Source organism: Micrasema longulum, unplaced genomic scaffold, assembly GCF_059751315.1.
Source record: "Micrasema longulum isolate JH-2025_06_02 unplaced genomic scaffold, ASM5975131v1 h1tg000494l, whole genome shotgun sequence".
NCBI classification, from domain to species: domain Eukaryota; kingdom Metazoa; phylum Arthropoda; class Insecta; order Trichoptera; family Brachycentridae; genus Micrasema; species Micrasema longulum.
The window spans coordinates 274,848-299,838 of record NW_028277691.1 but is presented as its reverse complement, the minus strand read 5'-3'; the positions used below and the strand labels follow the sequence as shown (position 1 = coordinate 299,838).

At 41.6% G+C, this 24,991-nt stretch overlaps 1 protein-coding gene across 13 annotated transcripts in view; it reads right to left on the bottom strand.

Annotated features, from left to right (window-relative positions):
- LOC148281123 (uncharacterized) overlaps positions 1-24,991 on the bottom strand; it is a 249,292-nt gene continuing 224,301 nt past the window's right edge. For 3 of the 13 annotated variants that reach the window (XR_015822428.1, XR_015822430.1, XR_015822429.1), the window contains 6 exons: positions 14,876-15,043; positions 11,538-11,723; positions 7,602-7,643; positions 7,130-7,253; positions 2,385-2,484; positions 1-2,308 (listed from right to left, as the gene is read on the bottom strand). Coding sequence is in view for 1 of the 13 variants with exons in the window: in XM_088227214.1 (XP_088083340.1) it covers positions 6,354-6,836; positions 6,957-7,253; positions 7,602-7,643; positions 8,391-8,480; positions 11,538-11,723; positions 14,876-15,043 (1,266 nt within the window). In the remaining 12 variants the exon portion in view is untranslated. Of the gene's footprint in view, positions 2,309-2,384; positions 2,485-5,395; positions 6,837-6,956; positions 7,254-7,601; positions 7,644-8,390; positions 8,481-11,537; positions 11,763-12,451; positions 12,524-14,875; positions 15,044-24,991 lie in introns of those variants that run through there. The other 10 variants (XR_015822423.1, XR_015822422.1, XR_015822425.1 and 7 more) reach the window with 7 other exon arrangements.

The following is a 24,991-nucleotide window of genomic DNA, read 5'->3' as shown; positions in this document are numbered from 1 at the left end:
TAGACATAATTACTTGTTTTTATTAACTATTCTGTATTCAGAGGTGATCCGAGGATCGTATAATTGTTACAGTGATGACTTTATCTGGATATACATTTAAAAAAACCAGGTAGAAGGGAACACAGATTGGAGTTGAGGTTCTGTGCAGTTAACAGTAGTTCATCGTAAGGCTCCTCTGGTTTTATTAAATATACATTTGTAAATTTATTCAAAAACAAGAGGAATCAGATAAACTTTGTGTATTGTTTCTTGTATATATTTACAATTAATCATTTTTATTTAGTACTAGTTCCATTTGGATATTTTGTAGTTGCTACCATAGTTAAATCATTCTTTCCATTCGGAATAATTGTCCATTAACAATATTATGTTAAAATATCACAAAATTATTCAAATAAAAATATGTTAGAATTTAGCACTCCCTCTATGTAGAGTGCAGCTAATAAGTGGGTTACATTCCAGAGGAAGGATATATTCGATGTCGTTATGCAGTTTCAAAGATAACTTTTAGTGATTTGTAATCAACTTCTAGTGTACGCATTCATTCTTCACAACCTCCGCATACTCTTCCCACATTCATACTGTTAAATATCGAACCAAACAGTGCAACGTCGTTACATCGTAATAACGTTCAAAACACACAAAACAAGATCGGTTATGAAATGTATCCAACGTGCGAAATAGTCAGCAGAAATGTTACTCGGACTGTGACTACCGGGACCAAAATGCTGAGGCGACAATGTTATCGCGGATAAGCACGGTGGCTGAAGAGAACCTACTAGAACACGAGGCTACGGCCGAGGTTGCCGTCCTTTCTAGCGGGAGGCGCAGTGAGCGGGCGGCTCGGGAAGGACGCGTGGCGCTCCGTCTGCATAGTGCGTACACCGAGTACGGGTCGTGTACGATTCATTGTAAAAGTTCAAATGGAAGACGGAACAATGAACGAATGGAGAAAAGTCCGCCGAGCGAGAGAAAAAAGGGTGACTATTGGCTACAGGACACAGACTGCTAGACTATTGGTGTTTTCTGCGATGGAGTAATCCTTAATCTAAACTAGGGTAGAGGAATTGATATATTTAATGTTACCATATATGTATGTATGTATGTTACTTAGTGACCATAGAAGTTGAACATTTTACTAGCTAATAGTAGGTAAGGTAGGTGAAGTACCGACAGCGGCCGGTGAGGCGAGTGGCGAGCGAGAAACGGCGCCCTCCCTCGCAGCCGGGGCGCTCCCACCCGCGCTGTCTTCTTATCAGGTAAACTAAACTAGAATTATGCGACCAGAGTCCGCTCTGTTCCGAGGCAACTAAGGGAAGCGGTGTGACAGCACGAGACCACGTGCTCCACGCAGGTAATCTGGTGGCCATTAGAGGAACTCGTACTTTATAAAGAAATGAGAATAAACAACACTATTTTTATGACTCATGATAAATATATAACTCCCACCGAGTGAAGTCCTTTAGAAATATCACAATCAGTTTGTTCACACGGAATCGTCGATTCTACGGCACATCCAGTGCCAGTTTCAATACGTCACAATGTATATACATAATTCTTACACATCTTCCTAATAATATAAAGTAACTTACAAAAAAATAGTAGTATTTTTAAAATTACACGTAGTCAAATACGGCCAGCTCAGAAGTGACTCGAGCTCACCCACTTTCCTTCCAATCCGCAATCACAGACTCAGACCGGACTGACTACCCCGGGTACCTTTAACATTATCACTTATTCCATACAAATTATTATCAGTCAACAATTTCCAAACTCTTAAAACAAAACGGACACCGCTGACTACTCCCGAGTGAACCATTCCCGGTGAACGCCTCAACTGTCTGTGATTCGACATTCCATCACGATCCTAGAGCTAGCTTACTGTAGGTGATTCTTTTAAGAATATAATATCATGTATTCGACAATAGATTTATCGATACCGAATCGCGTATCTTTCATATGTTTATTCCAATATATTATTAAATCTCCTTTTTAAGGGCAATAAGATACTTGGTAATTTTCAAAATTATTTCGTTACAATTATCGTACAAAACAAAACATAACGGGAAGGAGTATAAAAATGCGTTTCTCGGCTCGACCGACTTGTACGGGCCGGATATTTCCCAACAGAAACAGTCAGAAGGGGCCGTCCGGTGGCCTCGGCGGGCGGAACGCAGTCAGGGGATGGGGGGGGCCGGCGGCAGCTGCACAGGGATGTGGTAGTAGCGGCAGGCGCGGCGGCCGCAGCGACCGCCCACCGCGTCCCGGCACACCGCCACGATGCCCGCCTCCACCTGCAGACTGCCCCCTGCGAACAGAGAGAGAGCATCAGCGCACTGGCACTCCCCTAGCTGGCGCTCTTCAGACTCCGTGTTCAAACTCACCTTCGCGGACGTGGAGGAACTTGCACGTCGGTCGGGCGCAGCCGGGCCCATTAAAATCTTGGCACACCGGGAGGGTGTCCAGTAACTGAAATGTTATACACTGAGATCAAGCACTTTCAAAACTGAATATAATAAAAACAATTCTACAAAACAATACATTCGTAAAGGGATATTTAAATCATAGTAGATCGGGTGAAATCCCAACACCGTGAATTTCACAGCCTAAAATTCTAGTTAAAGAAGATTCTTTCGGTGAGGAGACTCGGACAGTTGGGATTTCACTGGCGGGAAATTATAATATCATTATATACTAATATGTAAGTGAATGAAAAGTCCATCTTTAAAAGTAAATAAACTTGAACTAAAATGAAGAAGTGATTGATAAAGTTATAAAATAATATATTTATACAGGAATGGTGGGTAGTAAAATGTACACATCTCGAAGGAAGGTAATTAAATGTTCGAAGAGAAAATAACAAAACTGTCTAAAGGATATCCTGGAAATAAAAATAAATAAATGAAAAAAATAATACAAAAGCAAAACTGGACTAAAGTTGGGTAATTTGCGGAGCAATTAGATTGTACCTTTACATTCAAAATATACACATTAATATTATTAACTATCTATATGCAATCAGCTGACACAATCGTCATTAGCGTACAAAAGAAAATAAAATGAAAAGCGATAAATATCGATTACTAAGCAAATATTAAGTGTAAGAAGCCCTCTTCCGTGCATAGCTGGAGCTCTTCTCCCCCACCTCGCCACTGCGTGGAAGGGTTCCGCTCAGTTAAGGTGCCATACTGATACTCAACACTCGTCGGGTTAAACACTATCCATGTTATGCTTAGCGAGTTGACTGCGCCAAATGTAATCATAGCACTAAAGCGTAATTAAATAGGATATCTACTTACATACTGGTTAAGCAAAACTGCCAAGGAAATCTCTCAAGGAAGTCAGAAGGAGAGACAAACAGTGTTAGCTGGGGAAGGGCTGGCAGTGTTACCTGGCCTCGCTCGTCCGTGTAGAGGACGTGCGCAGCGTTGGTGGGTACGTCCCCGCCTTAGGCGAGACGGCGAGGCCCACAGAACCCGACACCCGACACCGAATAGGGTTGCGGAAATAAGTTAAGTGACAAGTTATTGCGATTACGGATGATGTCATCACAGAGGGAGACATGAAACAAAAAGCACTCTGGTTAACGACATGCCATCGCTGAAAATATACACAAATCCATGCTGAAAACAAAATAAATAAAATCATATTTACCGTGAAGCTTCACATGTTACGATAATTGCCAATAAGCCTAGAATACAATGAGTAACGTACAGGAAATAAAGGCAGAAGTCGAGTGGTGCTACACAGCAAACCCAGAGTGGAGGGAGCGAGTGTAGTCCCCGACCTCTGCTGGACTTGCTTCCTCTGGGTGGGTAAGTGTGCGGCAAGCCATTGTTAAGTACAACTATCTTCACACCAGACACCCCACTATATTGTCCGTTTCTTGTTTTGTGGTACATGCAATGTCGACTATCTTAAGACTTTTTACTGTACACATAGATAAATAAAAGAAAAAAGCCATTCATCGTGGTTTCTACACAAAAAAGCTTTTGCGTCGGTTCTACTGTCAAGTAATTAGTATTATTTTCTTTAAATGCTTTAGTCATTATTCACAGATTGGCACCATTACAAAATGTTAAAATAGAATAAATAGAACTTCAAAAACCTATACAATCAAAGAAATTATAGTATCAAACTGCAGCTATAAATATGAAGTAACAGATTGCCTTTGTGGAAACAATCTTGAAATAATCCTATTTTGGGTAATATCCTGTTAGTAATATAAAATTAAGATATTTATGATTGAAAACTCTGTAAAACTGATGGTACCTAAATAGGCCAAATATATCGACGCTGAAAATACTAGTTATTTCTTTCCAGCGGCGATATTGTACAAGTTATTCCTTCTCGGTGCAGTATCGAACACAGGCACCCGTAAAACCGTCGATCTAACTATGAAAGTATAATTATAACCATAAACATGCAGCTATATTATTGTCAACTAAAATCTTATTGGTAAAAAAACATTATGCAAATAATAGTTCACAAACGATAGCTAAGAAAAGAAAATAAAAGACACAAAATACTAGAAATCTAGAGAATACAAGAGGCCACAAACACAATGAGTAAAGCGCTGCAACTAATAAACGAAATAAAAGGTTATTAAGATGGCAAAAGTACAAAAAACAAATACCTGGGCAATGAGTCGATTACTTAGTTCTAGTCCATGCTACATTAGGAGCAGAGTGGTGGATGTTAGGGGCACCGCACGGCTCCTCAAGCAGTGTCAAGTCAACCAACTCAAGCTCAGTGGTCGGACACACACAACGGGCCACACACCAAATCAAATTGAGATATAATAAAAAGCTGTAACAACTTACTACTATTAAACAGAAGGAACCGTGGCACGAGGCTACTTACGCCGCCCGGCCTCTACCTTCGCAACACCGCCCACACTCAACACCTGTCCACATGTTGTGTTAAGCCATTTTCAAAGCGGTGTTATTCGGTTGATTAATTGATTAAATTATCATTGTATGTGATGGTTCAGTGTGAGGTGATTAGTACGTCCCTCGTGGCGGGCTGGGCCGCCTTACTGTACAAGCCGGTCTACAGTCGGACTCGGGCTGTCGGGCTGTCGGGCTCAGGCTCGGGCTCGGGAGAAGCGACCTGCCCATTCACGTTTACAGTTACTGATTACTGACAAGATAGCGTGGCTCGACAGGGCCGTGTGTCGGGACGGGGACGGGTGGGGTGACGGGTGACGGGTGAGGGTGAAGGGTGACGGGGGAGGCTACAGGAGGCGGAGGTCGTGTGAGGCACTGTGACTTATAGATAGACAAGCAGCTGTGATATGCCAAGAGTAGAGAACAGCTTCCAGATCGATAAGCCAAATTCATTATTATACCAAAGATGATGTAACCAAGTAGGTAATAAAAAACAAATAATCATGCATTTTCAAGCGTTATTATTACAAATACTGACTCCATATGTATATATAAGTATGTAAATAGTAAATATGTGTGTTTACAAATAGCAAGGCGCAGAGAGTTGGTAGATGGCGTGATACGAGGGGCGCAGGGGGCATGTGCGGGATGGGGGCCCGCGGACTCTCACGGAGCCCACGCCGCCGCCGCCACCCGCGCGCACATCCCCCGGCGCCCCGTGTCAACCACTCTGTACAAAGTTACAACACGTAATCCTACTTAGAGCTAAATAAAACTTTCCCATCTACAGAACAATTTGGTTGCTTTATTTACTTATCCATGTTAAAAAAATAGATATAATGTATTTATACATTTACAACCTTCAGGTTGGTGTTACTGGGGGGAGGAGCTACGCCCCTCCCCGACTATGCTATCCCGCTAGGCTACCACTATCACAATATTTATAACACAAGGTCCATCCATGTCCGTAACTACAAGTCGTATTTTCTTTAAAATTTATAAAACAAATAATAATAATAGTTAAAATGTTGGAGATAAATAAGCTTTTGACAAACATTAAAATTACAATCCAAGCCAGGAAGACTAAATAATATTAAAACTTCATTAAAATGTTTTTAAAACATTACATTAAGTGGATAAAACCTAAGACTAAGGACAAAAATCAAACATAAAGGAAACAATCGAGATGTGATACGATTGCGATCGATGTCAGGCGGCCGGGCAACATAGTATATATTATATTATGTAGTATGGGGACTCCGGGCATGCTCTAGGCCTACAGCCTACAGGCTCCCGTATGATACAACCGCACACACACACGCGCAGGGGCTCTATACAATGCGGGCACAGGGACTCGGACTAGAGAGAACGGCGGTCGCGAGGGCGCCCAGCACCGCCTACCACCGCCTCCGCTCCGCGACTACTGACTAGGGACCCGCCCCGCGGCGCCGCCGCCCGCGGCGCCTAGGTCGTCTTCATCTTCTTGTAGGGGTTCACCAGCACGGGCGCGGCGGGCGCCGCCGGCTGCGGCAGCTGGTACAGCAGCTGCTGCGGGTACATGGGCGGCATGGGCGCCATGACCTGCGACATGCCCGGCGGCGGCCACTGCAGGCCGCCCAGCTGCTGCTGCTGGCTCTGCAGCTGCTGGCCCAGCTGCGACAGCTGGGACAGCTGCTGCGCCTGCAGCTGCGAGTGCAGCTGCGACTGCAGCTGCGACTGCAGCTGCGACTGCAGCTGCGACTGGAACTGCGACTGCAGCTGCGCCCTCAGCAGAGGGCTGTAGGGCGGCAGGAGGGACGGCGGCGGCCGGTACAGCAGAGCGGGCGCCTGCGCGCGCGGCTGCGGCAGGGCCTGCTTGCTCAGCGCGACACCCGTATAGGACAGGGTGAGAGGCGAGGCGGACGCGGCGGGAGAGGGGGGCGGCAGGTGCCCCTGGGCCTGCGCGGCCTGGGCGGCCTGCGCGGCCTGCGCGTGCGCCTGGGCGGCCTGCGCCTGGGCGGCGTGCGCGTGCGCGACCTGCGCCTGGGCGGCCTGCACTTGCGCGGCCTGCACTTGCGCGGCCTGGGCCAGCTTGGCCGCGTAGTTGGATTGCGCGACCTCCTTGGCCACGGTGGCCGGGTCGGGTTCGGGCGCGGTCGCGGGGGCGGGCGGGGACGCGCGAGAAGCGACTGGGGCGGGTGCCGCGGGCGCGGCGGGGGACGCGGCCGGGGCGGGCGCGGGGGCGGGGGCGGGGTACTCACATGACACGGGCACGAAGGGCTGCTGCAGCTGCATGAGCTGCTGGTAGGTGGTGGCGGGCTGGTACACCGGCACCCCGGACTTGTCAGCCGCGGCGCGCTTGTACGGAACCATGCCCGGGAACGCCTGCGGAAGCGAATATCATATTTAGTTATTTGGCGAAAAATTTAGTAAAGTTAAATTTAGGACCCAACAGAGAAGTTGAATGGCCATCCCCTCAATTTCCTTTTTCTTTCTTTTTTATAATTAACACATTAGTGAAATAAATGTGATTATATTTTGTGTCGATTACTATAATACTTTATGTACTTCTTAATCAAATATTGTAAGAGCCCTCTGGGCATTTATAAATATATATTATTTGGTTGGTTAGAAGATATCGCTTTACAGCAAAAGTCCGCCAACAAAAGATACGAAACATTGAATACGTACTGTGGGTAAATGATAAAGAATAAATATTTCTGAAAAACTTACAAAGTTTTCATAGTAGAACGATCCAACATTCTTCATATCCATCTGCAAATAAATAACACAGAAAATATAAGATACCGCCGTAACTTAGCGTGCGTATAAAGAATCGGGACACACTTCTGTCGGTCAATGAGAACGTCCGGGAGCCCGCGCGCGGGATTGTTGGACTCTAAAGTCGGAATAATGGATGTCCGCGGTGGCGAGCCACTGCACTGACAGCAATATAATAATAACGGAGACAATGTAGCCTCAATCACTGACTAGCAAAAGCGTATCTCGATTTGTGATTTTGAAATGAATGTACGTTTTATAACCAAACTACTACTACTTATTAAGCCCGGGGTGCAGATTGCATCACAAAATTGGGATTGCATCAAAAATTTATCAAATGAAAGTTGAAACGACATAAGGTCGAGTAAATGAAATAGACTGTGGATTAAGAAATGAACCAAAACAATAGGGATTATCCAAGGACAAAGTTAAACGACAGAGAATGCACCCACGGGTGTGAGGAGTGTCGAGGCGTGCGGGCGGAGGAAGGGCAGTCGGTCGTGGGGAGGACTAGGGGTGGGTGGGTTGGCAGGCGGAGAAAGCTAGAGATGCTGGGCAGAGAGGCCACCACTCATCACTCATCCGTCACCGGCGCAGCGGTCAGTGGTGCTGAAGGCTTAGGTTACTTTTGAGGCTACGAGGACGAGAAAAGCGAGGGTGTGGTTGGCCCGACGGCCTCAGCGCTAGCGAGGGCGGAGGGTGGGAGGGATCTACGGGGGCGACATGCATGCGCTGCGGTACCAGTAGCAGGTCGGCGGCGGCGTCCGCGGGCCGCTTCTTGCTGCGCGCCTCCGCCGCTCCGGGGCCGGCCGCCGCGCCCGCGCCGCTGCCCTACACCGAGCAAGCCACACGGGAGGACATTAGATTATGTGGCCATGAAGCGTGAGCGGGAGGAAGCAAGCGCTGGGAGGGGTCTTCTGACCCCCCTCCGGTGTCAGTGTTGGATGCACTAGACTATATGTAGATGTAACTTTGCTTTTTCTAGCCATTGGGCTTGGACTAGCTAGACAGTAAGAATTACGACCAACTAAGGCGTACCAATGGCTAGTAAGTAAAAATATACATAATAAATTATTATGTATCTACTTCAGTAAATATAGAAAAGTGAATAATTTAGAAAATCCTTAGAACTATAAGAAATGACTGAAAGCGATAAAATAATAATAAAAAAAACTAGTAAATAATAACAAGTGTAGGTAAAAATGGCTTATATTAATATGTAAATACTAGAAAACATAAAATGATTTATTGAAAATGTGAGAAAAGTACATAAACATGTGAATACAATATGAACATCGGGAAATGGTCACCGACACCGACGGCTTAAGGAATAAAATATTCGGACACGTTTCAAGGTGGGACTGATGATTGAAAGCATCTCCCACATACCCGAATCCGTTTTAAAGACTAAAATAAATGTCTTTCTTTGAATTCACTCAAATAAGCTGTTTTTTTTCATTACGAATTGATTATATTTCTTCCTCTACTGACCAAATTCAGTAAGGAAAAGCGCGAACAAATATTTACATTTACATCGTCTACAAGGTAGGGACAAGGGCAAGTATAAATAAGATAAATTCGGCGACTGATGTACGAGTACAGTCATGTACAGTCATTAGTCATTCGTCATTCGCCGAGACCACCTTCGCGCGATTCATATTGTATCGAGTATTATAATTATTTCAATATTCAGAAAAGAATTAGCCGGATATGGAACCGCGATGCAATGAAGCTTGGACTCTTCACGGGTTTACTTGCGTCGAGAACACCTGAGATCGAAAACACCTAAGAAATTTGTAAAATAGTGTTGATAATGAAGTTTTGTATCACGTTGCCTCATTTCTCACAAGTGGTTAAAATTTGGAATCCGCATGTGTGTTTGGGAGTAGCCAATCGGTCGATCGAAGCAGAGGATACCGGAGGGCACGGGCAGGGTGCTATACTAGAGCGGCGGGCACAGAGAGAAGAAAGAGACAGAGCTGGCTGTACCTCGGGGCGGCAGCGGCATGGCGGTGGTGAGGTTAGCGGGGAGGAGGTACAGCCGGACAGTCATTGCATCAGGGTACATATCGCAGTCGGACTACACTCGGCTAACACACAATGCTTAACGGTACACAGTAAGCGCTACAAAGGAAAACTAGCATCTACGGAGTATTTTGGAATAGACTGTACAGAAAAGAATAAAGTGGAGAGTGAGAAACACAGAGAACTAAAGAGACGCGGCCATCCGGACGGAGCTTCGCGGCCGAGAGTCCTCAGAGGCGAGACGCCTCTGGGCACTCTCGGCTCGTCGGGCGCCCTTCGGGGCCGGCGGGAAGAGATAACCAAAAGTAAAGGGGCCGGGAATGCGGGATGGCAAAAAGTGCGGCGGTGAGCGGGCTGGGGAGGTGGGGGCGTACCGCGCCTCTCGCCTGCGCCTTAAGGTGCGCCTGCAGGTGCAGAGGGGGGTGGAAATAGCGGCAGGGGTCGCGGCCGCAGCGGCCCTTCACAGCGTCCATGCACACCGTCACGGAGCCGTCCTCGTGCGCCGCCACCGCGCGCGCGGGGTGCGCGAACCGGCACTCCGCCTCGGCCCGCTTGCACGCGCCCCGCTGGAACTCGCGGCACACCTGCACACCCACACAGCCTCACTACCGGACCAGCGCTAGCGGAGCGCGGCGGGACCGCGCGCGCGGGGGTCATGCGGAGCCTGAAGGGCAGCGCACGATCCGAGGCACACTGCTCGCGAATGGGACTATTTTCTACTGGCTTGTTCGCCGCGAGAACGCTGCCGGAACGCTGCGCTTCGTCGCAGTTTGACCAGCCAGAACAAGTTAACAAGTCAGGTATTTATTCCTCACACGCATAACCGAGAAGACGAGATATACGTAATGCGCGTATTTATTTATTCGTATGCGTATTCAACCAGTTTAAGTTAGGGGAAATAATGAAACATGGGACGCGATAATATAACTCAGTCAGAAAAAACATTATTTTTTAAACATGCTTTATTTTACATTTTAAGTCGAAACACTCTTGAAACCCATCACCTAAACTAAATGTTAGTTAGCAATCTACGGGTTTTATTATAAGTACTTTTGAAAATGAATACATAGTAAAAACACATACCTAAAAATATCTAACGAGTAAAATTTCCCCTATGTAACCAATTCTACATTTTTTACTCGAGAAACTACAGTGGAGATAGAAAATACCGTATAATAAACTATCAACGAATGAGACGGGCTCATGTAATGTAGATGGATGTTCGTGTGTTGGTGTATATTTTAATTCATTTAACTTTAGTTATTTCAAACATTCAATTGGTCATATTTATGGCATAATATACCAGTAGATATTTACAAAAAAAAAAAGAAAATCACTAGGTAATATACAAATCAAAAGAGTAGGTTACATTGATAAAATAAAGACATGGGATACAATAACCAATATGAGACAAGCCGTAGATTGTAAAATATGTTATTATCGGTCGGGTGCATAAAAAAACAATAGCCATATTTATTAATGGCCAATTTTCCTACAACACTGTGTGTAATGTCAACTACCCGCCCCGCGGCTCCTTGAACTAATAGTTACATCCCAATCGGAACTAGGAACTACACACAGGAACACCTAGGGCCAGATCTCGTGTTAGTCGGGATAACAATTATTCACTATCATACCATGTCTCCAGTGGGTTCAATAGATAATGGCTACACATAAACACATAGTAATCAACAGACGTTAAAGCTTTATCTAGGGGCGAGCACTGAAGTAGTGCTAGTTGGAAAACGAACAGAACTCGGACGAGTTTCGGCAAGAGGAGGGAAAATGTAAACAGATGATCCACGAGTAAGCAGTTATACATAGCTCGATGGACACAGTGACGGCGGTATCGGAAGCACTCACCTCGAGGCGGTCGGAGCGAGGAAGCTTCTGCGCCGGTAGCACCTGCGGCTGCAGAGACGGGGCCAGCCCCGAGGGCACGGCGCCGGGGTCGTGGCCGACCAGCGCAGGCACCAGGGGCCCGGCGGTGAAGTAAGGGCTGTAGCCCGAGCCCACCGCCGGCACGCCGCCCAGGTATGGGCCCGACGCCTGCAACAGGTTCCACCGTTCGTCACAAACATTGCAATCCTGAAAGGCAACTTCAGCTGTCAGTCTGTGGCCCTCACTCGTCGCCTTCATGCTCTCTCTCTCTATCTTTCTTTCGCTTCGGCACACAGAGGGTTAAAATCTTCAAATAATGAGGGTTAAAATTTTAAGGCACGTCGGGAACCACTACTCACACATACAACAAACGCAATACGACTCGAATTGGCGCCCAACGTCGAGCTATAAGAGTTATTATAACTTAATAGTATCGATTTATTCATCTACTTTTAAGTGAGTACGACTGATCGATTACTAAAATTTATTGTATGTGTAACGAATTTATATTTGAAAGCAAACATGCAAACCTAAAAGCGAGGGGTGTTAAGCTCAAATATTAAAAGCCAGCGTATCTTTTACAACGTCACTTAAAAATCTGTAAATAAATACTCTGTCATGTAAACTGAATATCATAAATGCAAACATTTAAAACAATATAAATTACTTTATTAATAAATAATACACTGGAATATGTGTATATTTAATGAGTTCATATTAAACTGTACGTGGCGAGTCATACTATTTTTTCATGAAAGGCTTTTAAAAGGACTCTTTACTCTTTACCCTATAAAGAATTAGTAATAAAAGTAAACAAGCGTTTAACTTTGGGCAAAACATTAAGGGTTCGGTACACGAGACGTGTGATACACGAGAAGATGGAATAAGTGAATTACCGTGAGCGGCGGCAGAGGAGCTAGGGGCAGCTGCAGGGCCATATCCGCCAGGGGACCCGTCGCGCCGCCCACCTCGACAACACAACACCACACTAGTGAAAGCCGCCACCGACACTATCTCGGCCACCGCCGATACTCGGCACGAACACTTTATGCATTATTTCGATACGGTCTCATCCATTGTACTGAGATTTGCAATAGAAGCATTTGATGAGAACAAGTACGAACTTATACAAACATTTCAAATCAAATATCGCCGGGCCGAGTATCGAAGGTGTCCGATGTCACTGTTTGCATTATTGGCCAATTTACTCTTTGCGACCGAAACGCTCGAACTATTTTGACTATCGAACATTTAATGTTGATGTTTTATTCAGATGTTGCTCGAATATTTGGAAAACACGATTTCAACAGTTTATAGAGAGATCGCCACACAGGTAGGTCAATAAAAAGCTCTACGAAAAGCATCTACACCAATCATATGTAGATATATAAATATATACTCGTATGTCTGCAGATTGTAGTAAATATCTTAAAAACCACAATTGATTGAGGATATTTTTTTTTTCAATTGAAGATAATATAAAACGTTTCTATGTGAAGTGTGTAAATAATAAAAGTATCTTTTTTTAATATAAGGGTTTTAATAATTTAGCTAACAATCGTGCAGACACATAAACAAAAAGGTCTACGGAAGCGTTGCAACAAACACGGCACGAGTGTCGGAGGCTGCGGTCGCAAGAGATCAGTGAAATCAAAACGAGCTCGTTAAACACCAAAATAATAAAGAATTGTTGACTATCATTATTTGTAAGCAAAAATTGGGAAATAATATCAGGTTGGGGAAAAAGTAATTTCGCATTTCGAGCCCTTTTTTTTCAACTAAGTATATCTCGTTAATTATTGGTTACACCGGATCATACGATACGACGTTGTAAAGGTGAGTGTATACTACAAACGCTTCTTTGACAGTATTGCGCTTGGTCGGTTCGGTCGTGAACTATCGTGCGTCGAGTATGAAGGTCTCATAGGAAGAAATTCGCCATATTTTACATTTTTACTATCTGAAAGGGAAAAATGCGTCGAAAGCGACCAAAAAAAAATTGCGATGTATCCGGGGCCGATACTCTTTCGGCTCGTGCTGCACAACAGTGGTTGGACCGATTTCGTTCTGGTGTAGTGGAGGTGAATGATGCACCACGCTCTGGCAGGCTTGTCATCGAAAATGTCGATAAAATCACAGAAAATATCGAGGACCGCCATGTTAGCAGTCGTAGCGTCGCCCAGAAGCTGAATATCGATCATAAAACCGTTTTGAACTGTTTGCAGAAGGCTGGATTAAAGCTCGATGTTTGGGTGCCACACGAGTTGACGCAAAAAAAAACTTCATGGACCAAAATTCCATCTACGAATCGCTGCTGAATCGCAACAAAATCGACTCATTTCTGAAGCGGATGGTGGCTGGTGATAAAAATTAGGTCACTTACGAAAATGTCAAGCGACAGAGATCGTGGTCGAAAGCCAACAAAGCGGCCCAGACCGTGGCCAAGCCAGGACTGACGGCCAGGAAGGTGTTGCTGTGTGTTTGGTGGGATTGGCAGAAAATACTCTACTATGTACTGCTCCCCTATGGTCAAACGTTCGATTCTGCCGTCTACTGTAAACAACTTGACCGTTTGAAGCTGGCGATCGAACAGAAGCGGTCAGCATTGGTGAATAGGAGAGGGGTCGTTTTTCATCAGGACAACGCCAGGCCGCACACAGCTTTGATGAAACGCCAGAAGCTCCGGGAGCTCGAATGGGAAGTTTTTATGTATCCACCCTATAGTCCGGACCTGGCACCGAGTGATTACTACATGTTCCTGTCTATGGCCAACGCGTTTGGAGGTACAAATTTGGCCTCAATAGAGGCCTGTGAAAATTGGTTGTCCGAGTTTTTTGCCAATAGGGACAAGGGCTTCTACAAGACGGGCTTTATAAAGTTGGATTCTCGTTGACAACAAGTTTGCGCGGCGCATATTTGACTTAAATCGGATGGTTGTAACACTTTTTATAAAGCATTGAAATAAAGCGAAAAATACGAAATAACCTTTTCCCACACCTATTTAATACATCAGTGTAAACACATCGGGGTAATTCAAACAAAGGGTATTGTATTACATTAAATAATACATAATTAATCCAAAGTTAGAGGAGTCATGCCATTTCATAAGTTTATATCATGCGCTGTGCGAGAGCCCTATAAGTGAATCTCCTCCACGTTAGTGCTACTTGTATGTTAAGTGTTACGATAGCACTCATATAAAGAGTAAAATAATACAATTTTGGGGGGTTCAGTAAGCCGTTTACGCCAAAATGGAACCTGTACGATCTGAAAGCTGAAGACAGAGGTGGGAAACAAATGCACGAGGACTGGAAACTCACCACGGTGGGCAGTTGGGCGGGCATGACTTGTCCGGGTGCCAAGCCCATCTGCTGCATGAGGGCATTCTTTAGCGCGAGGTGATTGCGTCCATTGATGAGCAACTGGTCCTTCAGGTGCTGCGGCGGGTGGAAGTACTTGCATGGCGGCTTTTCACGGTTACACCGTCCCTGCAATGTCAAACAAAAGTATTTGTAGGATTTTTTTCATCTTCGAGTGCCCGGTGTTATGTTGAAGGGTCTAGATTTTTGTAACTGGATTATGCAGTGAATTAACACAACGCTACTACGCGTGCGATAAAAATACAGTCTCAAGTAAGATCAAGAATATCCGATATAAGCCATCCATATAAGTTGCCAATCTCGCATAAGGAAGCGGTAGAGAAAACAAATGTTTTTATTATTAGCGAAACCGATGCGATAGGAAAACCGTTTTAATAAAGCTTTTAAAACGGTTTTCGGGTAAATGAAGAGAGTGCTTTCGCTGACGAGTCTAGAGCGTTGGTAATTTATATTTGTTTTCTACTACTACTACTATCATCACGCCATTTCCCCGTAGGGGAAGGCAGAGAGAATGGACCGCTACACACGTCTATCCTGGCATACATTCCTAGCTTCTTCCACATTCATACATCTTGTCATACATGCCCTTCGGTTCTGTCTGCTTTTGACATGACCAAACTTAAGATTTTGGTTTATCTGATCACGCCACGTCTTTCTTGGTTGTCCTCGTCTCACGTTACCGTTAATTTTCGCCATGTATACTTGTTTTACCATTCTTTCGTCGTCCATTCGTTCTACGTGACCGAACCATCTCAGAGACCCTTTCCTTATCTTATGAATTATACTTGACTCAGATTTACACTCTCGCCTGATTTCATCATTCGTAACCCAGTCATACATTGATTTCCCACACGTTCGTCTGAGAGATCGCATTTCAACCGCATTCACTCGGCTTTTATTCTTCCTCTGCCAGTTCCATGTTTCACTTCCATACATAAGTGTTGGGACTAAAACTCCGTTGTGCACTGCCAGTTTAGCTTCGATTGACATATTCTTATTGGCAATTACTGTGCTTAGTGCCCTGTTTATTTTGTTGCCCACATTCACTCTCCTTTCAACATCTTTTTCTACTCTTCCATTTCTTGAAAACGTACTTCCCAGATACACAAATTCTTCTGCTTGTTCGAGACATTCGTTGTTTGTATTTGTTTTACTTTTCTTATTATTATTAGTATTTACATATACAGTTATTGTACATTCATTTTTTATTCATAAATGGAATATTTTCTTAATTTGTATTTATGTTTCACTTTTTAATTATTAATAATTAATTTTCTAATTAATTTTTGTGCATCAATTTTTATTATTTTCGCCATGTTTTCTAATTTCCATTTATTTTACATTTTTTGATTTTATTATTATTATTTGATTTTTTCAAGCATAATTTAATTACACCTGTAAAAAAGAAGTTCCTGCCTAAACACAGGAATTTCCTAACTAGTCGGCACCTGAAACAAGGAACCGCTGTACATTTTAAAACTGTGAAATAAATAAATTTCACACACACACCCTCATCCTTTTCCTTATACAATTACTTCTCTTTTTTATATGGGTACCTAATATTTTTATCTGTGGAATAGTTCAGTTGGCTTTGAGATCGGTTAATCTATACCCATTTATAAACAAATTAGGTTCCATATGTTTGTGGCCGCAAATCTCGGAAAGTAATCAATGGATTGACTCAATTTTTTTACATAACATTGCATTTTCTTAGATTCTACAGCATAGAAATAAGTATTTGTTCTATCTGCCAGTCTGTAGCACTAACTATGCACAACACTCTTTCCTATATCGTTCTTGCTCTAACTATAACGATTTTTTTTCATCTATTGATATATTTTACAAGCCCTTTAATTTATTTAAAAATAAATTAAGACTCATTATTTCTGGCTGGGATACAATCCCACTTACTATTTAATGATGCTCACACTTACACACACCTCAACACTTACTCCTACACTAATACACATAAACACACATCTACACTTACTCTCATACAAATACACATAAACACACCCTTTTGTTGTAACACAATTTAATAATATGTATGGTTCTTATTTAGAAACTTTGCTGGTCTGTCTTTAAACCGCATTTTTTTTATGTTACTATATCATTGTCGACTGTTCGTTTCTTTAAAATGAATAAATGAATAGTAACAGCAACGCAAATTAAGATATTAAATTAAGCAATGTGTTTTCTCGGTAAATGTATAGTTGCCAGACTATTTTTATTTACTCCCCTAATAATTAAGATCAGACAAAGCCACAGAGAAGCGTTGCCGGGTTCAGCTAGTATATTATAAATGTTCTGTATTAAGCTGTACGATTCCCAAATAAAATAATTTAACACCAACTTTCAAAATGATGAATAATTCAATACGATTTCGAATTTACAATGAAACGGTGATTGATGAATTTACAAAAATAAGCGAAGATCCACAAAGAGAGTGAGAAGGTGGCTGAGGATGGAAACGGGGCTGTGTTTAAATTGTAAATTGAGAGTGATCGGCGCGGTGACAAAATATTGGCATAGCCAAATGGGACGAACTGAATTGCTTTTAGATAAGCCACGGAAAACGAGCATGAAATCAGTTACGGTCACGCTCAGAATTGCTGTTCAATTTACACCGAATACCAACGTAGGTTAGAAGATAATGTATGGCGTATCTGTATGGATATATATCGTAATCTATATGTTTAAAATTTAATTTTAAAAATCATATAGATTACATAACTCGTAGGTCACTTAAGCTACTAGGGTTCCTTAAGAGAGTAACCAAACCCTTTAAAAAACCGGAAACTGTTATATGTCAATATATAAGTTTGATTCGCAGTAATCTTGAGTATGCCTCATGCGTATGGAGTCCGCAATATCAAAATCATATAAACTCAATACAATCTGTTCAAAAAAAATTCTTATACAAAAGTACCGTTTGTATAAGTCCCAAATTTCTAACCCACGTTCAATTTCAAACTACGAGCAACTTCTAACTCTTTTTCATTTTGATTCTCTGATAAAACGCCGCGTTGTTTTCGATATAAATAAAGTTGTCATTTTTCATGATACTCTCTCAGCTTTTGCGAATAATCTCTTGGGAATAATTTTTTTTTAATAAGTACACACGTGCAACTTATTTTTTATTGCATCGTATCCTGTATAAAAAAAAAGATATGTATTAGGTCTTAATATATAAATCTATTTTGTGTAATTCTATAATTGATATATACATGTAAAATTGTATCGACGAATGATTTCAAATTGTATGTTTTCTAGTATGTATTTTTGTTGAATTACCTAATAAAATAAAAAGTATCAACGATAGAAAAAAAAAATTGGTCATTTATTTCGTAAGCTACTTATCATCGAACATCAGTTTAGTTAACCATCGCACCGTGCGCTCCGGCGTGTATATCGATATTTAGGTATGATAATGTTTATTAAAATATTCTATGTACGTATATTATAAGCACTCTGACGGCGATCGGGAGGGCCGCATTTCTGCGGAATGTTGGGAGGTAATCAAAATAAATGGCGGCAATAAAATATAACAAGCGGGGGGAATCGGAAATAATAAGAAGGGGTGTTGCTACCGTTACTCCGCCCTTATTACTGTGTAAACCTAAAAATTTAAATTCCGAATTCATAACGATTTTTAAAACATATTTAATAACAATTAAATACATTGAAGCCAGTTTCACGGGGAAGAAGAAAAACATTGAATACACGTGTCGTGTGTTGAAAACTGTACGACTAAAGGTGTAATATAATCCGCAAATCTAGTGGAACACAAAATATGACGGGATACAAAGGTGTTCCGAGTTGGGGTGTACCGTGTACCGAGTGGAATAGTGGCAGTGGCCGGTTGCCGGTTGCTAGAGGCGAAGGTCGCGGCGGATACTATCTAAGGACACACAATGGGCCAGAGGTCTTAGACATTAAGTACCCTAATAAATGTCACGGGTGATATACAACTGAAACAAGTTGGTCGGCACTAGATTCACTTTTTCAGGGCTACCGCCCTAGGTAGCGGTGTATGAAAGGGAGGGGGGAGGTTATCACCTCTCAAAACATAGTCCACATAGATGTGGATGGATGATTGTGAGGTTATCTGTTTACACTATTTATACATCATACAAAATCAACACATCTACACCTACCTACATAATTTTATTTTATTTCATCGGAAAGCCAACAGACATTTACAAGAAACAATTATATAATAAATACATATCGTAAAGTCCAATTAGAGACTTCCACATAATGATGTTGTTGTAAATGTTGTCACATAAAAATTATACATAAAATAAAATAAATAAACATACATATTATTAAAAATATATTTACTTTTGAATATTGGTAACACAGTTGCACATTATAAAATAAAATACAACTATAGTTGACCATACTGTGTACATTTATTATGTGCCTACATACAGAACCGCACATAACCTGCATAATATATGTCGTAATAAAACTTTCTTTTTCATACAATTCTTTCTCTGTTTTTGATGTGTATTATTATTATCTTATCTCTTTCTGATATTAATTTATCAAATATTTTTGTGTACCGTATATTATATTATTTTCACACATATACTTACTGTTAACTAATTTTCATTATTTGTTTTTAAGATTAATTTGTTAATAACATTTTTTTATACGTATATATGTGTATATATGTGTGTATATATATATTTAGAATTCTTAACAAGTTATTTACAATTTGTTTTTTAATTTTAACATTGTTCTTATATTCATATTTTTTAATCTTTTTTTTTAATGCAAAGTTTCGCTTTTTATTTTGCATTGCAGTTTGCTTTTTATTGTTTCTACATGTATATAAAATCTTTTTTTTATTTCTTTTAATGTGTTGGGTATTTATAAAATTATTACTTTCTTTGTTTGTAGTTACCTGTATATTTATTTTTATGCTTATAAGTATATGAAAATGTATTTATTTTTTTGTTTGAATTCTTTACAAGTTACTTACAATTTGCTTTTTAATTCAATTACTTTTATTATATCCATATAAAATTATTTTTTTCTTTTTACTATGTAAAGTTTCACTTTTTATTTTGCATGGCAGTATGCTTCTTATTGTTTCTAAATGTATTGTTTATCTTTTAAATTTTTACGCACTATGTTTGTACTTAACTGTATATTTTTTGTAAATGCCCCTTGGGCGTATTGTAAAATTAAATAAATAAAAATAAAAATAAAATAAAAATAAATAATATAGGCTGCGGATTCAAGGCGCAACATCATAACTAGATTATTTTTGGAAATTACGTTTCATTAATAAATATTATGTTATAATTATAATTGCAGGAGACTGCTGCGAGACATTGCACAGATTTATACACTATTAAGCGCGATGTCCGGAAGTTTACTGAAATATCTGCATAAGTAATAATGTTTATTGTTTATTAATGTGCGTGTTTCCACTTTCCATTATGTTGTATCCGTTGAGTTGTCAACACAGGGCTCTTGGTCTCATGGAGTTAGAGATACGTTATTATTGTTTTATAATATACATATATGTATTTGTATGACTAAAATATATATTTTTTAAATATGCGCTAACAAGGAAATGAAATAAAGATATGTATGCACTTATTGCGATTGTTTTATTAATAGAAATAAAGAAAGAACGCATACTAGATAATTAATTACAAATTTAGTTTTAGTAAACGAATAAAATCAATCGTACGATTTGTTTAAAATAATAAATTACACGTAGAATTACGTTTGCTTTTCAAATTCCCATGACAGCACTAAAAAAAACATTTTTACAATTGATTTATTAACGGCAGTAGCTATTTGTACAAATCGTATGACATAGTTGAAAAGTAATAAAATATAAGACATATTAAGTTTATAAACCTTACGTAGAGACATTATGTATGTTGTATAAGTTAGTATAAATAAATAGAATTTTACATATTTATAAATATTGTTATGTTTATATTTCACACTTAAAGATTTTAAAGGATTTATTATTCAAATCTTCCCGCAAACGACCAACAGCGCCACTTACGCCCACTTTTCACAACTATTCCAATCATACCAACCAAAAATAACTTAAATTCTCAGCACTGACAACCTAACAAAAACCTTCTAGAAAGGGCTTCTTTCATCTCCGACGGGAAGTTCGCGGATCCGGGCCAGCCAGCCAACAGCAAGGACGTTTCTTTAAGAACCGCCCCGGACTCCGCGGATAACCCGTTCCAGCCATGTTATTAGAAACCGCGTTATCAACGGGCGACGATCTCTATATTTGTCAACAAGCATTATAAAGTTGTGAAGTTTTATATACGACACCGCGTGTGACCGTTTCAACCCGAGCGTCAGTCGGCGGTAAGCGATTCCTCGCGCCCACCTGTCCGCGCCTCGTGACCACGCTGGTCTCCATCCTTCGTAATCTGCCCCATCCGTGTCTCCGATAGTCCTTGGGAGACTCTGGTTTCAACACGGAATCTCTGGCACCCTAGGAACGGTTTCCTTTTGTCCATGCGCTCACCCGAGCCCCAACAACCGCCTCGATAGCCCCCCGGAGGACTTTAACGAGCTCCTGGAAGAGTTGCTTCCCGAGCCAGCCACTTTCCACGTGATGCAGCCTCGACAACATCTCGTCGTCCCGCGTGTTTAACGCGAGGCCGTTTACCGGCCTCGCTTCAGCCAGGCCAGGTCGCCTTGGTCTTCGGGATTCTTCAGACACCCCGTCACGGTGAGATCGTTCCATAATTTCGAGCTAGCTAAACCCTTATTTTTTCTTTAGATCCGAATCAAGCGTGTTGTGGTTATCCTATCCCGCCATTCCTCCTTGTCATATGTAATCTGAGAGTTTTGTAGAACTAAATCTGTTATATTGTAATATTAAATTGGCCCCGAGCCTTGAACAACAAAGCTGTTTTACTTATTTGTGATTCCTGTGGTCTCGAGCGTTGAGGAGGAAGGGTTTGGAGTCATCAAAACCCTTACGATTTAACCTGGATAAGTGTCTTGTACTCTCCGCTGAAACTAGCCGGGCAAAAGCTAAGAGCGGTAATCTCCGTCTTCAAGTAGAAAGTATTATGTAAACTCAGAGGAGGTGCAGTACACTTCCCGCCCGTAACACTGGCGCCCAACGTGGGGCCGATTCTAAACCTTTTTTCTAAAACGCCGACGCCACGGAAAAACCAACAGCTTTGTTATAAAAATTAATTCGCCGGTATATGTAGAAATATTCATAAAAAACTGTCTATTAATCCCTTGTTTACAGCAAAAACCTACGTGGAAAAGTGAAATTAACCATGAAAAAATAGTTTCCGCGCATCAAGTATTTTATTTTAGTAACTGTAAGTTCGTTACATAGTGTCAAATAAGCGCGCATTCAAACCGCCAAATTTATCTGCGTCTCGCATCTAGGGCAAATACATTCGACCATAGATCCACTCATTAAAATTCATAGATTCCTTTTTTTTCTCTTCGCTCAAAAAAAATATTATTGTCTTTCGTCTATAATAACCAGGAGCATAAACACAAACAGCTGTGAACTGTCAAAAGTAAATTTATTTAATCAAATGTAAACAAACAATTTAATTATCAATGAAACAATTTGGAATATCTCACAAACGTCAAACATCGTCAACTCACTTCATATACGAGTTAATTAGAAGGAACTCTGTAAATAAGTTATTACCTTTCAACAATTTCGTTACTTTTAAAAAAAAATAATATCAAATAAATTTCCGAAAATTGAAAATTAAATTCAAAAAGAATTATTAATAAAACAAGCACTATAAAAGTGAAATATATCTATTCTTACGCCAGTCCACAAAATTTCTATTTTTACTTTCCGTTCCTAATAATAGTTTTTTCTGTGTCTTAAATAAAGTGAAAACAGTGCTTGAAAAGTGAAAAATAGCAATACCTAAAGTCAGTCCACGCCAAAATTTTCTCAAAATTCCTTTTTGCTAAGTCAAAAAGTCTTGCTTCAAATTTGATAATTAAAATAATACTTTAACAAATTTTAAAAATGAAACCTAGTACGAAAGGATCCACTGCTAAATTAACCAAAGGAATGTCGTCAGCTCAAAGAACACGCCCTAGGAAGTTAAGCGCAATAAAGGCTCGCACTAGGGGAACCCGCAAAGAACTCGTGCCTCACCGAAACCAGTCATCAATAGACACCAATACCAGAGCAATTTCGTCACAAAATTTCGATTGTAGAAACAATTCGGCAATCTCCCTTACATCCTGGAATCTGCACTTCAATGGAAATACAGATGTTCGCGAATTCATTTTCAGAATCGAGGAATTAACTCAAGCCCGAAGCGTACCCGAACCAACCTTAATTAAATGTTTCGTCGACCTTCTGACAGATCGAGCTCTTGCATGGTACCGCTCCTTAAAAAATAAACCCGAGACATGGGCCAATCTGAAATCAATCATAACCAAACACTTCGAACCTCGCAACGCCCAGCACAATTTGAAGAAACAACTGTATGCGGCAAGACAGTCCAACCGATGCCCCGCAGCCGATTTTTTCATAGCTACCCGCGCCATTAACGATAAGTTAGATGATCCTCTGGCAGAAGCAGACCTCCTACAGATTTTTATACATGGTCTTTCTTCAGAATACGCCAGCATTTTGGCATGCCAGCACGTAGAGAGTATACAACAATTAGAAGACCTCTGCGTCAATTTCGAAACATTCAGACCGGCACCCGAAGATTTTCGAGCAAGAACGAATACATTGAATAGGGGAGATCAGCATTACACCCAACAACGCTCGTGCCACTTTTGCCACCAGACAGGCCACTTCAAAAATAATTGCGAGGCTTATCTAAACCAAAATAGAAACAATAGACCATCAAACTTTCCTCCAGCGCGGCTGCGCAATGAACAACCTTTGTATACTCCTCGCAGGTGTCATTTCTGTAACAGATCTGGTCACATAAAGTCCAACTGCGGAGAATACATTAAGTCTCTATCCAACATTAGGATGCCCCCGCCGATTGATACTACACGTCCCCCGCCACCATACCGGTACCATCATCAAAAAAACTAGCCGACGGTCACCCTACAATATCCGCACCCAGTTCGGAGGTTCGAATCCCCGACTGGCAAGGGTGGCTGAAGAAAGTGCATTTTGTGGATCATATGGCAAATATGTCCTCGGTAAATTGTAAAGAGGCAACGGACGGTCGCCCGTACACCCATTTCACCATAAACAACGTTACCTTCCGCGGATTATTAGACTCTGGAGCAAATGTGTCATGTATCGGAGGAAATGCCCACATACCTTTCATCAACTTCGGATTCCAGCTTTTGCCACACGATAGCAACGTGCAGACCGCAGACTCTAGGCAACAATTGGCCCTTGGAGTACTTCCGTTACCCGTCACCTGTACCGGACAAACCCGTGTCATCAATTTCCTAGTAATACCCACCCTCACACCAAAATTTATTTTGGGAGTGGATTTTTGGAAACTCTTCAAAGTGGCGCCGCATGTCATCACCCCTAGAATACCCCCGCCCGCTGTTCACAAGGTGTGTGAGATCAAAACCATCGTCCCCATAGGAAATTTGTCTCCGGACCAGAGCCAGATTCTACGTGAAACCATCGATAGTTTTTCAGAAATTTCTTTCGACACACAAGGTCTAGGATTGACCCACCTTATAACCCACGTAATCAACACAGAGGGACCACCCATCAAGCAGTCTTACTATCCTCTCTCACCCGTTCGGCTGCAACAACTGGAGCAGGAGCTAAATCAAATGTTATCTTTAGGTGTTGTGAGACCCAGCCGATCACCCTGGAATAATCCCACTCTGTTGGTACAAAAGAAGGATGGTTCGGCACGTTTTTGCTTGGATTCACGACGCCTGAATGCTGTTACCAAGGCCGATGCATACCCTTTACCCTTTATCCACAGAATACTGGACAACCTGCGCAATGCAAAATTCATAAGTTCTATTGACTTAAGCAAAGCTTTCTGGCAGATTCCACTCTCGGAGGAATCCTGCGAGAAAACAGCCTTCACCGTGCCAGGAAGAGGCATGTTCGAATTT